Consider the following 14,174-nt stretch of genomic DNA (forward strand, 5'->3'; position numbering starts at 1 on the left):
AGGAGTCTAAGTTTACAGACCTACGTTAACAGACTCTAGTTTAATAACCGGACTCCTCTAAGTTAACGCCGTCTAAGTTAACAGACTCTAAGTTAACCGGACACTAGTTAACGACACTCTAAGTTTAATAACAGATCTACCGTTAACAGGAGGTCTTAGTTTACAGCACTAAGTTAACAGCACTCTAGTTAACAGACTCTAAGTTTACAGGACACTAGTTTACTAAACAGACACTAAGTTCACAGACACTAGTTTAATAACAGGACACTAAGTAACAGACTCTAAGTTAACAGACTCTAAGTTTCCTAACGGACTCTACGTTAAACAGACTCTAAGTTAACAGGACCTAAGTTTCCAGACACTAAGTTTAATAACAGACCCAAAGTTTTAAACAGACTAAGTTTACAGACTCTAATTTACAGGACACTAAGTTTAATAACAGACCACATAGTTAACAGGACACTAAGTTTAATAAACAGGTATCTAAGTTAACAGAGCTCTAAAGTTTAAGACACTAAGTTAAACAGACTCAAGTTAACCGACTCTACGTTTAAAACAGACTCTTAAAGTTAAACAGACACTAAGTTAACGACCACTAAGTTTAATACAGACTCTAAGTTACCAGAGTTCTAAGTTAACAGGACACTTAGTTAACAGACCTAAGTTTAATACCAGACACAAAGTTAACAGCTCTAAGTTACAGACATTAAGTTTACCGGACTCTAAGTTTACCGACTCTAAGTTAAACAGAACTCTAGTTTACCGACTCTAAGTTAAACAGACTCTAACGTTAACGACTTCTAAGTTAACAGAACTAAGTTTACAGACACTAGTTAAACAGACTCTAAGTAAACCTGACACTAAGTTAACAGACTCTAAGTTTTACAGGACTCTAACAGTTTACCGACTCTAAGTTAACAGACTCTAAGTTAACGCTCTAAGTTGTTAACAGGGACTCTAAGTTAACAGGACCTTAAGTTTACAGGACACTAAGTTTTACAGACACTAAGTTAACAGACACTTACGTAACAGACTCTAAGTTTACAGGACCACTAAGTTAACAGACACTAAGTTAAAACCGACTCTAGTTACACAGACTCTAAGTTAAACAGACACAATGTTAACAGACACTAAGTTAACCAGACAACTAAGTTTACAGACTCTAAGTTTTACAGACTCTAAGTTTACAGGACATAAGTTTACCAGACTAAGTTTAACAGCCTCTAGTTTACAGACTCTACGTTAACAGGACATAATGTTAACAGACTCTAAGTTAGTTACCAGGACACAAAGTTAAACAGACTCTAAGTTAACAGGACTCTAAGTTACCGACACCAAGTTAAACAGACTCTAGTTACAGAGTTCTAAGTTTACAACTCTAAAGTTTACAGACTCTAAGTTTACACCCTAAGTTAACCCAGACTCTAAGTTAAAGACCTCAGTTAACCGACTCTAAGTTTCCAGACACTAAGTTAACAGCACTAAGTTAACAGACTCTAAGTTAACAGACTCTTACGTTAACAGACTCTAAGTTAAACAGAACCACTAAGTTAACAGACACTAAGTTAGTTAACAGACACTAAGTTTACAGGGACTCTTGAGTTTACAGGGACACTAAGGGTTTACCAGGAAGTACCTCTAAGTTTACAGACTCTAAGTTTACCAGACCTAAGTTTACAGACACTAAGTTAACAGACACAAAGTTAAACAGACTCTAAGTTAACAGACTCTCCAGTAACAGACACCAAGTTAACAGACACTAAGTTTACCGACTCTAAGTTACAGACACTAAGTTTACAGACTCTAAGTTTCAGACTCTTAAGTTTACAGATCTAAGTTTACCGGGACTCTAAGTTAAACAGACACTAAGTTAAACAGACTCTAAAGTTAACCGGACTCTAAGTTAACAGGACTCTAAGTTTACAGACTCTAAGTTTACAGACTCTAAGTTAACATACACTAAGTTAACAGACACTAGTTAAACAGGGGACTCTAAGTAAAACAGACCTCTAAGTTACAGACACTAAGTTTACAGGACTCTAAGTTTACCGACTCTAAGTTAAGACTCTAGTTTACAGCTCTCATTTAACAGGACACTAAGTTACCCGAATCTACGTTACCAGACTCTAGTTAACAGAGTCTAAGTTTACAGACTTCTAAGTTTACAGACACTAAGTGTCTTCTAACAGACAATGCAGGTGTCCGGTACGGAGCAGGTGTCGGCCCCAGTGCATGTGTCGGTCACGGAGCAGGTGTCGGTCACAGTGCAGGATGTCGGTCACAGTGCATCGTGTCGTCAACAGTGCGTTGTCGGGCCGGAGCAAGCCTGAGGTGGCGCTGTCAGCTGCCCTCTGCAGTTGCATTGGCCGGGTTTATAGCATGATGGCGTCGGGGCCTGTGAGTGAGGCGCTGAACCGCTGACTGCTTCCCCGGTGAACGCGCACTCTGAGCGGCCTCAGGAGTTTCAGCAGGCGCGGAGCTGCCGAAGTTACTGCGCGATGAGGTGAATCCGTCACTGCCAGCCGCAAACACAGCTCCGGTAAACCGGTTACCGAGCGGGGGTTAGCCGTTACGGGGGTGTTAGCCGGGTTACCGAGCGGTGTTAGCCGGTTACCGAGCGGGTTATTAAGGACAGACACAAGCTAACAGGCTAACAGGCTAACACAGATCAGCGGACGGCTAGCTTAGCTTAGCTAGATACCGTTACTTGTTTGTAGTGTAGTTTATCTGCGGTGTATCGTCTGTGAGCCTGTTGTAGGCCTGTCTGTGAGCTGTCTGTGTGAGCCGCCAGCCCGGCTGTCTGTTGCCTGTTGCTGGAGCCTGTCTGTGCGCCGCAGCCCGGGCTGTTGTGAGCCTGTTTCTGTGAAGGGGGGGCCCCGCAGCCCGGCTGTCTGTGAGCCGCAAGCCCGGCTGTTGTGAGCCTGTCTGTGAGCCGCCAGCCTGGAGCTCCCAGACAGCCGGCTCTGTCCGTGGCACCGTGTCAGGTGGAATGACATGGAACGCCAAATAAAAATTGACCGTCAATTGTATTCATGTGGATATATGTAGTGACGTTCTGTGACCGCCACTGAGGTTTAATGGCTAACTAGCCGGCGCTAACGTTAGCTGTGGGCCAGTGGAGGTGTGTGAGCAAGCGGCCTGATTGGTCGTCTATTGATGACGTGGAATTACAAGGTTTGTCAGGTTTCTGGTCAGGTCCTGTCAGGTCCTGTCAGGTTCTGTCAGGTTTTCTGTCAGGTCCTGTCGTTTCTGTCAGGTCTGTCAGGTCCTGTCAGTTCTGTCAGGGTCCTGTCAGGTCCTTATGTTCCTTGTCAGGTCCTGTCAGGTCCTGTTCCAGTTTCTGTCAGGTCCTGTCAGGTTCTGTAGGTTTCTGTAGGGTTCTGTCAGGTTCCTCCTGTGGTACATGGACCTCGTGCCCATGTGTGGAGCTGCTCACACACCAGCTGTTTGACAAAACGTTGTGTAAACGTTGTCAATCGGGTGTCAATAAGTTGTGTACCTGAATGTGACGCAGGCGTCTGTACTGTGACGCAGATCATCATGAAGTCAGCTGATCATTGATTAGTGTGTGTGTGTGTGTGTGTGTGTGTGTGTTGTGTGGTTTGTTTGTGCTGTGGACAGGGGCTGAGCCGACTCTCACTTGGACACTTTGTTTACATCTTTATCTCCTGCAAAGGGACCAACATCACCTCATGACCTCCCTAACTCCCATCCACCTTCCTCACACTTTCCTCCTCAGGGACCCTCACCCTTTCCTATGACCTCGTCCTTACACGTCTTCGACCTCTTCCTTCTCCTTTCTCTCAGTGATCCTCTATCCTCACCACCTTTTCCTCAGGACCTCTCCTTCACACCTTCTGGCCTCTTCCTCCCGGACCCTTTCTCTCTCTCAGGCTATCCGCACACCTTTCCTTCCTCAGGGGACACTTCACTTCCAGGGTCCAGGAAGGGGTGTTCGAGGGCGGCGGTTTAGGACAGGACTTAGCAGGTCTTTTTTTTTTTGGACTATAACTGTAGATGCATCTGTCAGTCTAAGGCCCCCGCCCACTCACCTGTAAACCTGTGGAGTAAAACAATGGACACTCACATGTGCGTAAAGTAAAAAACAACAAACAGGTTGTCATCTGTAAATTCGGGACATCCTGCCCTCTCCTCTCGTACCCTAGTCTCCCTCGCTCTCGCTACTCCTAATACTCCTACCTTGTCCCTCGTCAACCTTTCCCCTACTGTCCTCCGCTCCCCCGCCTCCTCCTAGTCGCCTCCCGTTTCCGCTCCTCATCTCCTCTCTCCATAATAACCATCTCCCCTCTCTCACAGTCCTCCTCCTCCCCTTCCTCTACCTCCGGACTCGCCTTATCTTCCTTCTCCTCTCCTCCCTTCCTCTCCCTCTCTCTCCTCCTCCCCTCTTTCCTCTCTCTCTCTCTCCTCTTCTCTCTCCTCTTTCTCTCCCTCTCTCCTCTCCTCTCCCTCTCTTCTCCCTCCTCTACTCTTCCTTTCTCCCTCCTCCCCTCCTTCCCCCTCCCTCCTCCTCTCCCTCTCTCCTCTCTCCTCCTCCTCTACCTCTCTCCTCCCTCTCCTCTCCTTCTCTCTTCCTCCTCTCCCTCTCTCTCTCTCCTGTAGGAGTGCTGTGGTGCACTCCAGGTGTGCTGGCTGTTGGGACGATGCTGTGTTTGTCCACGGGTGCGCCTCCTAGCGCCTCCCTCTTCGCCTCCCTCTTCGCCTCCTCGCTCCCCACTCAGTCTGTCTCCATGTACGCCACCGCCTGTACAGCACCGCGGGGGGAGGAGGAGGAGGTGGAGGTGGAGGTGCAGGGGGTGGAGTCAAACAGGGGAGAAGGCGGGGCTGGCCATGCCTCGAGGCGCCCCATCCCCACCTCCCCCACCCGGCCCCGCCTCCCCCCGCCTACCCGCTGTACCCAGGGCCCCCGGGACGGCTCACAGAGGAGCTCCACTCCACCACCACTACCACCCCCACCGACCCTCACCCCCACCCTCACCCACAACCCGCCCACCTCGCCCCACCCCCAATGCCCCCGCACTACCAACACCATGCCCACTTCCACACGTATGGAGGGGGTGGCGCTGCCGCTGGAGGGGCCGCTGCCGCCGGCAGCAAGAAGAAGATGTGGAACTTTATTCATGAGAAGATGAGCTACGACACGTTCTTCACCATGAAGCGCCTCATCGAGCGCTCGCGGCGCCCGGACGAGGTGCTGCGGTGGGTCACCCAGAACCCGGCCAAGATATCCCACAACCACTACCCCGTTGCCCTGCAGAAGATCGGACAGCTGCTGCAGGCCACACCTCCACGAGGTGGGGGAGACAACGCTGACGCTGAGGCCACAGGAGGAGGAGCTGAGGGTGGCGACGGGCGGCAGATCCTGGAGCATCAGGACTTTCAGACGCTTTGTAACGCCATTGTCAATGATTGCGCCAAGTTCGACAACTTCAGCATCGTCAACTGTCTCTACGCTGTGGCGGCCCTTGGTGAGTCATCACGACCAAACAGGAAGCAGCTCAGTGATCAGCTGATTCTGAGGGGGCAGGTCCTCTCAGGTGAGGCTCAGGTCCTCTCAGGTGAGGCTCAGGTCCTCTCAGGTGGGGTTCAGGTGAGGCTCAGGTCCTCTCAGGCGAGTCTCAGTTGAGGCTCAGGCGAGGTTCAGGTGAAGTTCAGATGAGGCTCAGGTGAAGTTCAGGTCCTCTCAGGTGAGGCTCAGGTCCTCTCAAGTGAGTCTCAGGTTTACATGTGTGTGACACATGTGCGTTCTCTTTAGGTCTTCCCAGTGACTCTCAGGTGGTCCAGGTGTTGGAGGCGGAGTCTCAGTCCAGGCTGAACCAGTTTAACCAGAAGGACGTGTCGATGGTGTTCAGCTCCAGCATGAAGCTCCACCCGGGCACTCAGCACCCTCTGACAGAGGCCTGCCTGGCCGGCCTGGAGAAGAACCTGGAGAGAGAGCGCCACCCGCAGACGCTCTTCCTGTTGCTGTCCTACTACAGACTCAAGTGGCGCCTGCTGCAGCCGCAGGAAGCTGCAGCCGCCACAGGGGGCGCTAACATCGCCAGCACGAGCAATAACAACACACCTTCAAACCCTGAACAACTGCTCGCCAACAGGTAAGTGCACTCTGCTTCCTGTGTCAGAGGGTTCAGGTGTTCAGAGGTTGGTCTGTATATTTTGACTTCTGTCTTCAGGAAGATCCTGCGTCTGGTCAAACACACCTTGGCGAGTGTCAGCGGAGTTCGTGACCAGGAGATGGCGCTGTTGGATGAGATGTTGGCGGCGTGCGCTCGGGAGGCGAGCAACAAGAGTCTGGAGCTGATCTTCAGCTCGCACCTGTTCTACCAGAACCGACAGGAGAGGTTCATCAGCAGCCTGGCAGGTACGTAACCTGAGGGAAGCTTAGATCTGAACAAGGAATCGACCATGTGACTGACCACGTGACTGACCATGTCTGACCATGTGACTGACCACGTGACCTGTTGCTCTCACAGAGGAGCTGCCAAAGAAGGTGGACAGCATTACTCCGTACACGATGGCTCTGATCGCCAAATACATCGCTCGCCATCGACTGAGAGAGACTCGACTGCTCGACACAATCGCAGACTTCCTGGTGAAGAAGGCCGAGTACCTGGATAGTAAGGTGAGGGTTGGACAGGTGTTCATGTGGTCTTCAGTGTTTGTGTACAGGACTCTACAGGTGTGTTTGTCCGTGTGTCCTCAGGTGATCCAGAAGCTGGTGTTCCCCTTCAGCAGGATGAGCTACCGTCCGTCCAATGAGCAGCAGTTCTTCTCTCGGTTGGAGGAGGTGGTGGAGCTGAAGGCGCTCAGCTCGCCGCTCGCCACCGTCAACATTCTCATGTCTCTGTTCCAGCTGGGACACTTCCCGGGCCTGGTGCTGCACCGCGTCTTCTCCTCCGCCTTCATCAGCAACGTCACAAGTATGTACTGCGACACGACCGGTAACGTCACCGATACAGGGTCCAGAATGCCTGGACAGGTTCACAGATCTCATCCTGATACCTGACAGTGAATATTCTGAAACAAACCAACTGAACCCGCTAGGGATGCACCGATACACATTTTTTCACTTCTGATCTGATCCCAATACCTGAATTTGGATATCTGCCGATACCGATACTATTCCGATACCAGAGCTCTGTTTGCTTTGATATTATTGAGTGTGCCTGAAAGAGCACACTATATACTATTCCCCATATTTATCCTTCTTATAAATATTATTTTTTTCTTTCTTTCTCGGCTTCCACAGCACGGAGTGAGCCTTCGCACATGGGGCGGCTGCTCTACCAACTGAGCTAAACGCCGCTCTGTCTCTCTCTCTCTCTACACATTCCCGTCACTGTACAATAAAGCTTGAGGCCAAAAAAATAATCTAAAAAAACATACACAAAAAAGGTATCAAAACGACCGGCTGGACTGGGATCGGTATGCTATGACTTTTCTAAGAGTTTCACCAAACGGTTTTCGAATTATTCGGCAAAAACACGGCAAAAATTCCCCCAGTGTTAGTTCATGGAGAGGCTAGAGTGCGTGACATCGCTAGAGTACAGAGGGAGAGAAAAAACTGTCGACAAATACATTTGTAAAGTGCCCCAGAGGCCACGAATGTCACTCTACAGAAATAATTTATACATAGAAACGTAGGAAGATTTGTCGTCTCACTCGCATTCATCTGCTAAAGCTCCGAGTTATAGTTTTGAAGGGAGACGCACAGATGCGCCAGCAACACCAAGCCACAGCCTTATAGACTGCCATGTTTAAAAGGTGGGAAAATTTCTGGAGGAAAGCAGAGATACCAGTTTCTTTCGATCGCTCCAACGGTCACAATTCTTAAGTTTAGCTGCATAAAATACCTATGTAGACGTCCAGGAAGAGCTCAGGATGCTCCCAGTGAAGTCAGTTCAATGATAGGAGCTATGGCTTGGCCAGAAATCCTTTTCTGCTCGAGGGGTACTTTCAGCGTTTTGTCTCTCGTCCAGCGGTGTCAAATGTTACAGGTGCAGCTGCGGTTGACTGCTCTGCTCTGATTGGTGGCGCCACCTGGCCCCCACACGCACACACACACACGCACACACACACGCACACAAAGACACACGCACACACACACACGCACACACACACGCACACAAAGACAAAAGTCTTTCAAAATAAGAGTCCCTTCAGAATAAAAGACTTTGTAAAACTCTCTCATTAACAGACACAAGCATGCACACACACGCTGACAGCTATTTAATGTATGGGGGTGACAGGGCCAGTCAGGCACACTTCTAGTTATTATTATTATTATTATTATTATCATTATATTTATTTTTTAGGCTGTAATAATCTCCTCTCTACAGGCAAGTATATGTACGTATGCATGTATGTCCCAAAAGGCAACTTTAAGTAAGCATGAGGTCAGAAAACAGGAAAAATCCCATCTTGAAAACAAATATGCAACTACTAGTGCAATATGAACTATCAAAGAACAAAAAATACTCGTCCTATAAACTGCACAGCACAGATACAAGTCACTAATAATAATAAAGGGTAAACTTCTCTACACCACCCCTCTCCTGACTCGGCCCATCTCTGACTCCACCCCTCTGATCCCGCCCGCAGACAGCCCGTACGCCCTGATCGTTCGGCGGTACCTCTCTCTGCTGGACGCTGCTGTGGAGCTCGAGTACTGCGAGTACACCGGACCACGACTGCAGGACACCCACAAGGTTCTGATGTTTGACCACGCCCTAACTGCTGACGAGGTCAACCGCAAGTACAGGTAACACCACGGGCCTTCTGACTGGTCAGGACAGGTTCTGACAGGTTCTGACAGGTTCTGATGGCTCTTGTCCTGTCAGTTATAAAGGTCTGGTGGCCGAGGCTCTGCGACAGCTGGTTGGAGAACAGAACTACAAACAGGATGAAGTACTGCCACCCGGATACTACACAGGTACTACACACAGACAGAGCACACACACAGTATAATCAGTGTACACAGTACTTCATGTACTGCAGTAATCTGATGTCTCTTTGGCTCCAGACTTTGTGCTGTGGATGGACGGTTCTGGTCGGGTTCTACCCATCAGGACCGGTGCTGCTCTCTCTGTCGGTGTGGCTCCGCCCCCACCCTGCATCGCCGTGACATCGAAACCGGCTGATAGTGGCGTTGCTGCAGTGACATCAGAGTTCCAGAAGTTCTCTCCGTTTGCGGCGCTGGACGATGGCGCCGAGCAGCCGGTGGGCGAGGCCATGGGCGGCTCCTTCCTGGCCCCCCACATACGTGGCACAGCGGGGTCCGTGGCGGCCTCGGGGCCCCCCCGGCCCGGAGCTAATGGGGGTCCACTGGACTACGGGCCGTACTTCGTTCCAGCAGCAGAGTTCTACTCTGGGCTCGCCAAGGAGCACTCTCTGGAGAGCCAGGATAGCTCCACGCTCAGCAGCCCGCCCTCCGATGGACTGACTCAGGCCGGGGTGCCAGGACCAGCCGGGCCCACCGCCCCGGACTCTCTGTTCCAGTTCTCCATCGGGAAGATCCTGGAGGATGAGGGGGGGGCGCGGGTCCAAGGTACGGACTGCGAGCTTCCTGGGTTCTACGAGGGTGTGACGTATTCTGATGGGTCCAGTACCGACAGAGGTCCCCCGTCACCACCGCACCTCCACCCCCCCAACAGACCTGACCCAGAGAGTCCCCCAACAGAACCGAGGCAGATCAGGAGGTGAGTCCACTTGCAGACGGTTCTGACCCGTTCTGCAGCAGTCATTCATCCTGATGGTTCTGGTCATGGTTCTGGTCTCTGCAGGGTCATCATGTCTGTCAACGATAAGTGGCACTACTGCCACAACTCCGAGGTTCTGGTCGGTTCACGGGCCATGAGGGACCGACACCTGAGGCTGCTGGGATACGTCATCCTCCAGGTCAGTACGTTGACCCAGTCCGATTCACAGGTCATGTGACAATCATGTCACAAACGTGTTGTCTTGTCCCCTCTCAGCTGCCGTACCACGAGCTGGAGAAGCTGAATGGCATCGAGGAGGTGAAGCAGTACCTGCACAAGAAGCTGCTGGACGCCCCGCTATGACGCTGTGTGTGTGTGTGTGTGTGTGTGTGTGTGTGTGTGTGTGTGTGTGTGTGTGTGTGTGTGTGTGTGTGTGTGTCACACGTCGCGCCTGCTGTCTGTCTGGATCTGATTGGTCAACCTCACGTTCAGATCACAGCTGCAGCGATCGATCAGCTCGTCGTCAAAGACGTCTGCAGGCTGTGATCTGATTGGTCGCCGTATGCAGGCTGTGATCTGATTGGTCGCCGTATGCAGGCTGTGATCTGATTGGTCGGCGTGTGGATGAACAAACATATCTTTTTTGGGGGGGATAGGGGGGGGTCCCATTTTTATAAAGTTTTGGTAACCATGGTAACATCAACGATGCATGTGTAAGACTGTTTTATAGTCAGATGGAGTTTGAGTTTGTGGTGGGTGGGAGCAGGGGCTGATGGGTACTGTAGTTCTCTGAGTGAATATGGTCGTCCGGGGGGGGGGGGGGGGGTCGTTACCACGGTGATGTGGTGCGCGTGCCAAAGGAGGATGAGCCAGCTTCAGTATGATGTGTAGGGGTCAAAGGTCAGATTATTTATTTGTGTATCAGGTGACGGACGTTTGGTGGGAAAGAAGCTTGTTTATATAAATCTATGAAATGTCTATAAAACCTGAAACTACCAACAGCTGTCTGTGGTTTGTTCAGCATGAAGTCACATTTACACTCATATACATCATACATGGAGTCGGACTACACCGGTGAGAAAAAGTGCATTTATTTGTTAATAATTTTCTCAGGCAGGCGGCTGATTGGAGGATAAACACTGGCTCCTCCCTCAGCGGTAACTAACAAACAATAGGCTCCGCCCCTCCCCTGCCTGTCTGTACAAACCCCGCCCCCATCATGGCTCCACAAAATTAAAAACAACTCCACCCGTCTGAACCGTCTGTCTGATAAAAACCAACAAACACTCGATAAAAAACAGAAACACACGTAACAAAACACTCCGCCAGGCTCCGCCCCTTTCAGAGGGGAGGTGGGAGGGGCCAGCGCGACCGCAGTATGATGTCACCACTTCTCATTGGTCCGCTGGGATGATTAGCATGTGAGGAGGCGTGGCCTGCACAGCCTGTCCTCTCCAATGAGGTGGAGGGGGGCGGAGCTAGTCCGAGTCCGAGTCACTGGATTCCTCGGAGGAGCTCTGATCTTCATCGTCCTCGTCATCGTCATCGTTCTGAGGAAGTGACAACACAGGAAGTGATCAGCCAGGTAAGTTACCTGTCGTTCAACGGTAACGTGAACATTGACCTCAGGTATAAATGTACCTGAGCTCTGACCATGGTTCCATAAGGGTTTCTTAAACATTACTTAAAGGTTAATTAAGGGTTATTTAAAGGTTTGCTTTAGGTCTGTTCTTTGGTCGTCACCTCGTCGTCCTCGCTGTCCGTTGATCCAGACGTCTCGTCGTCTTCATCAGAGTCTGACGAGTCGCTCTTCTCCTCTTCCTCATCTGAGTCAGACATGTCCTGCTGGAAGACAGACACACAGACAGACAGACACACAGACAGACAGACAGGAAGACAGACAGACAGACAGGCACACAGACAGACAGACAGGCACACAGACAGACAGACAGCACACAGACAGACAGACAGACCGGAAGACAGACAGACAGACAGGCACACAGACAGACAGACAGACAGGCACACAGACAGACAGACCGGAAGACAGACAGACAGACAGGCACACAGACAGACAGACACACAGACACACAGACAGGTTTATAACCTGCATTAGTTCCCAGTCCTCCTTTGTCTCCTCCTCTGCCTCCTTCAGGATAAACGTGTTGTGTCCTTTGTGTTACCTTGGCTCTGTACGCCATCGCCCGCTTGGCCACCCCGACCGTCTGTGCTGCAGCTCTCGAACTCACCGCCTTCCCTTTCGCCGTCACGCGGACTTTAGCTCCAGGGCTGCTGCGAACTTTAGTGGTGCTGCGACGTTTCTATGGAAACAAACAACTTTAGTGGTGCTGCCACGTTTCTATGGAAACAAACATGATGACATGCTAACATTAGCTTAGCAATGCTAATGCTACATTAGCTAAATACTGAATGTTAGCTTCATGACGAAAACTCACCGAGGTGGAAAACTCTTTGTAGACCGCTCGATCCTGAGGAGACAAAGACTGAGGAGGAGGAGGAGGAGGAGGAGGAGGACGAGGAGGAGGAGGAGGAGGGAGGAGGGAGGAAGGAGGAGGAAGGAAGAGGAGGAGGGAGGAAGGAGGAAGAGGAGGAAGGAGGAGGAGGAAGGAAGAGGAGGAGGGAGGAAGGAGGAAGAAGAGGAAGGAGGAGGAGAGTAAACATCATTCTCTGGGTTTGTTTAGTGTTTTTTAAACGTTGTCTGTTGCGGCCTGTAGGGGGCGACGTCAGGAGGCCTGCAGAAACTTTGCTTAGTAATAGTGACATCATGACACCATGCTGGGCTCTGATTGGCTCAGAGGTTCGTTCATGGTAATTATGATTAGAGATAAAAAGTCTAACAAGATAACAGTCTGATGCTGTTTCTCCAGACCTCTGTGGTCGCCGTGGTGACAGTGTGGCAGTTACCTTGATCCAGGCCTCCAGCTCCGCCTTGTACTCCACCTGCTGCTCCTCCACCTGCTTCTTGTACTTGTCCTTCTGCGTCTGGCTCAGCTTGTGCCACCTCTTCCCGATCTCCACCATCCGCTCCTTCAGGCTGAAGTGGTTCAGCTCGCCATTGGTCAGCAGCTCCTGGGAGAACATCTGATACCCGCTCCTGTTGGACGACACACAACCACGACTCACTTCCTGTTTCTGAATTAGAGCGACTAAACAAACGCTGAAACACGTCCACAGGTTCTGCTGGTTCTGGCAGTTGGAGGAATCAGCTAAACCAGAACTCGTCAGAACCCATCAAAACCTGTCTGACTCGTGGATCCGGATGGTTCTGACTCACACTGGCGGTTTCTTTGGTTCTCCGTCAAACTTTGGCTTCCTCTGACTCTGACCCGCCGGAGGAGTCCTCATCTCCAACAGCTCCCTCTGCAGGACAGACACAAGACATCAGGACCGAGACCAGGACCCTGAGTAACACTAAGGGAGCTGACTGGTGTGTCAGGTGTGTGGGCGAGGTCATGAGAGGGGGCGTGGTTCACTGACCACAGGTAGGTACCTCGTAACGTTTCTGGTCCTCCGCCGCCTTCTTGATCCAGGGGATTTTCTCCTTCTTCTCCATTGACTTCCAGGCCGCCTCCATCCCGGTCTGGGCCTTCCTGCGGTCACTCTGTTGACGTGTCACATGGCCCGCAGGTTAACGGAGGGGGAGGGGCATAAAATAAAACCCACCTGAGTTCTTCACTCACTCTGTATTTAGCCAGGTAGTCTCCGATCACGCTGTGCTGCCACATCTCCTCGGCTGTTTTCGGCGTCTCGGGAAGCTTCGCCGTCTTCTTCCCGTCCCGTCGCTCCTTCGGTGGTGGTCCGGCAGGTACCCACGGCTCAGGCTCCGCCTCCCGACAGCGCTCCTGGGATAAACAAACACCTCACAGGTGAGTGTGCGTCTGTTAGCTGAATTGTGCAGAGTGAAGAAGACGTGTCACACCTTAACTGACGGGGACTTGGCTCTGTGTGGGCTGGAGGCCACGCCCAGTTTGGCCCCGCCCAGCTTCTCCTCCGTCATGACCCGGTCTCGCTCCTCCTCCGGGAGACTCTGAGAACAGAACCGAGCTCAGTGAACCCGAACAGGTGTGTACACAACATCATGAGGCTAAATCTGCTTCAACGTACCTCCAGGAAGCGCTGCAGGTCGACGTCGTACTGCTTCTTCCTCTGACCAAACACACGAGACACACGTGAGGCGGAGTTACGTGAACAACACGTGATGTTGGCGTGTTCATAACCATAGACATATATACATAGACATATATACATAGACGCCGCATTGAACGCTGAATCGTACGTCGACGTCGCCGCCATATTGGATGTGGCAGGTCTGCCCGTAAACTAATAACAGGAAATGGACTGAACTTCATAAAGCGCCTTTCTACAAAGTTCTTTAAGTTAATGTCTCTTATACACCCATTCACACACACACTAATATATCTGGGAAACAAACAGGCACCA

General features: G+C 50.9%; 2 protein-coding genes across 5 annotated transcripts in view; one reads left to right on the plus strand and one right to left on the minus strand.

Moving 5' to 3' along the window:
- Positions 1–4,700: 4,700 nt before the first annotated feature.
- Positions 4,701–10,715, plus strand: fastk (Fas-activated serine/threonine kinase). Its single transcript, XM_027291830.1, has 10 exons — positions 4,701–5,486; positions 5,774–6,113; positions 6,192–6,379; positions 6,492–6,640; positions 6,722–6,938; positions 8,620–8,779; positions 8,859–8,950; positions 9,041–9,716; positions 9,801–9,915; positions 9,993–10,715. The coding sequence occupies exons 1-10, from the start codon at positions 5,027–5,029 to the stop codon at positions 10,077–10,079; spliced, it is 2,484 nt and encodes an 827-aa protein (XP_027147631.1). The 5' UTR covers positions 4,701–5,026; the 3' UTR covers positions 10,080–10,715.
- Positions 10,716–10,791: 76 nt separating this feature from the next.
- Positions 10,792–14,174, minus strand: part of ubtfl (upstream binding transcription factor, like) — a 27,838-nt gene continuing 24,455 nt past the window's right edge. For 2 of the 4 annotated variants that reach the window (XM_027291841.1, XM_027291851.1), the window contains exons 11-20: positions 13,839–13,880; positions 13,654–13,761; positions 13,415–13,576; positions 13,225–13,335; positions 13,009–13,094; positions 12,639–12,828; positions 12,170–12,217; positions 11,897–12,034; positions 11,460–11,561; positions 10,792–11,266 (exon numbers count right to left, since the gene is read on the minus strand). In XM_027291841.1, the coding sequence (XP_027147642.1) occupies positions 11,195–11,266; positions 11,460–11,561; positions 11,897–12,034; positions 12,170–12,217; positions 12,639–12,828; positions 13,009–13,094; positions 13,225–13,335; positions 13,415–13,576; positions 13,654–13,761; positions 13,839–13,880 (1,059 nt within the window). In that variant the 3' untranslated portion in view covers positions 10,792–11,194. The remainder of the gene's footprint in view (positions 11,267–11,459; positions 11,562–11,896; positions 12,035–12,169; positions 12,218–12,638; positions 12,829–13,008; positions 13,095–13,224; positions 13,336–13,414; positions 13,577–13,653; positions 13,762–13,838; positions 13,881–14,174) is intronic. The other 2 variants (XM_027291853.1, XM_027291846.1) reach the window with 2 other exon arrangements.

Source organism: Larimichthys crocea, chromosome II, assembly GCF_000972845.2.
Source record: "Larimichthys crocea isolate SSNF chromosome II, L_crocea_2.0, whole genome shotgun sequence".
Classification (NCBI taxonomy): Eukaryota; Metazoa; Chordata; class Actinopteri; family Sciaenidae; genus Larimichthys; species Larimichthys crocea.

Bases quoted from the DNA above. Each gene is read 5' to 3' on its own strand.
- fastk (XM_027291830.1), top strand. From the start codon at position 5,027: ATGCCCCCGCACTACCAACACCATGCCCACTTCCACACGTATGGAGGG. The intron at 8,780-8,858 runs GTAACACCACGG...TTGTCCTGTCAG, and splicing joins GAGGTCAACCGCAAGTACAG to TTATAAAGGTCTGGTGGCCG. The intron at 9,916-9,992 runs GTCAGTACGTTG...GTCCCCTCTCAG, and splicing joins TGGGATACGTCATCCTCCAG to CTGCCGTACCACGAGCTGGA.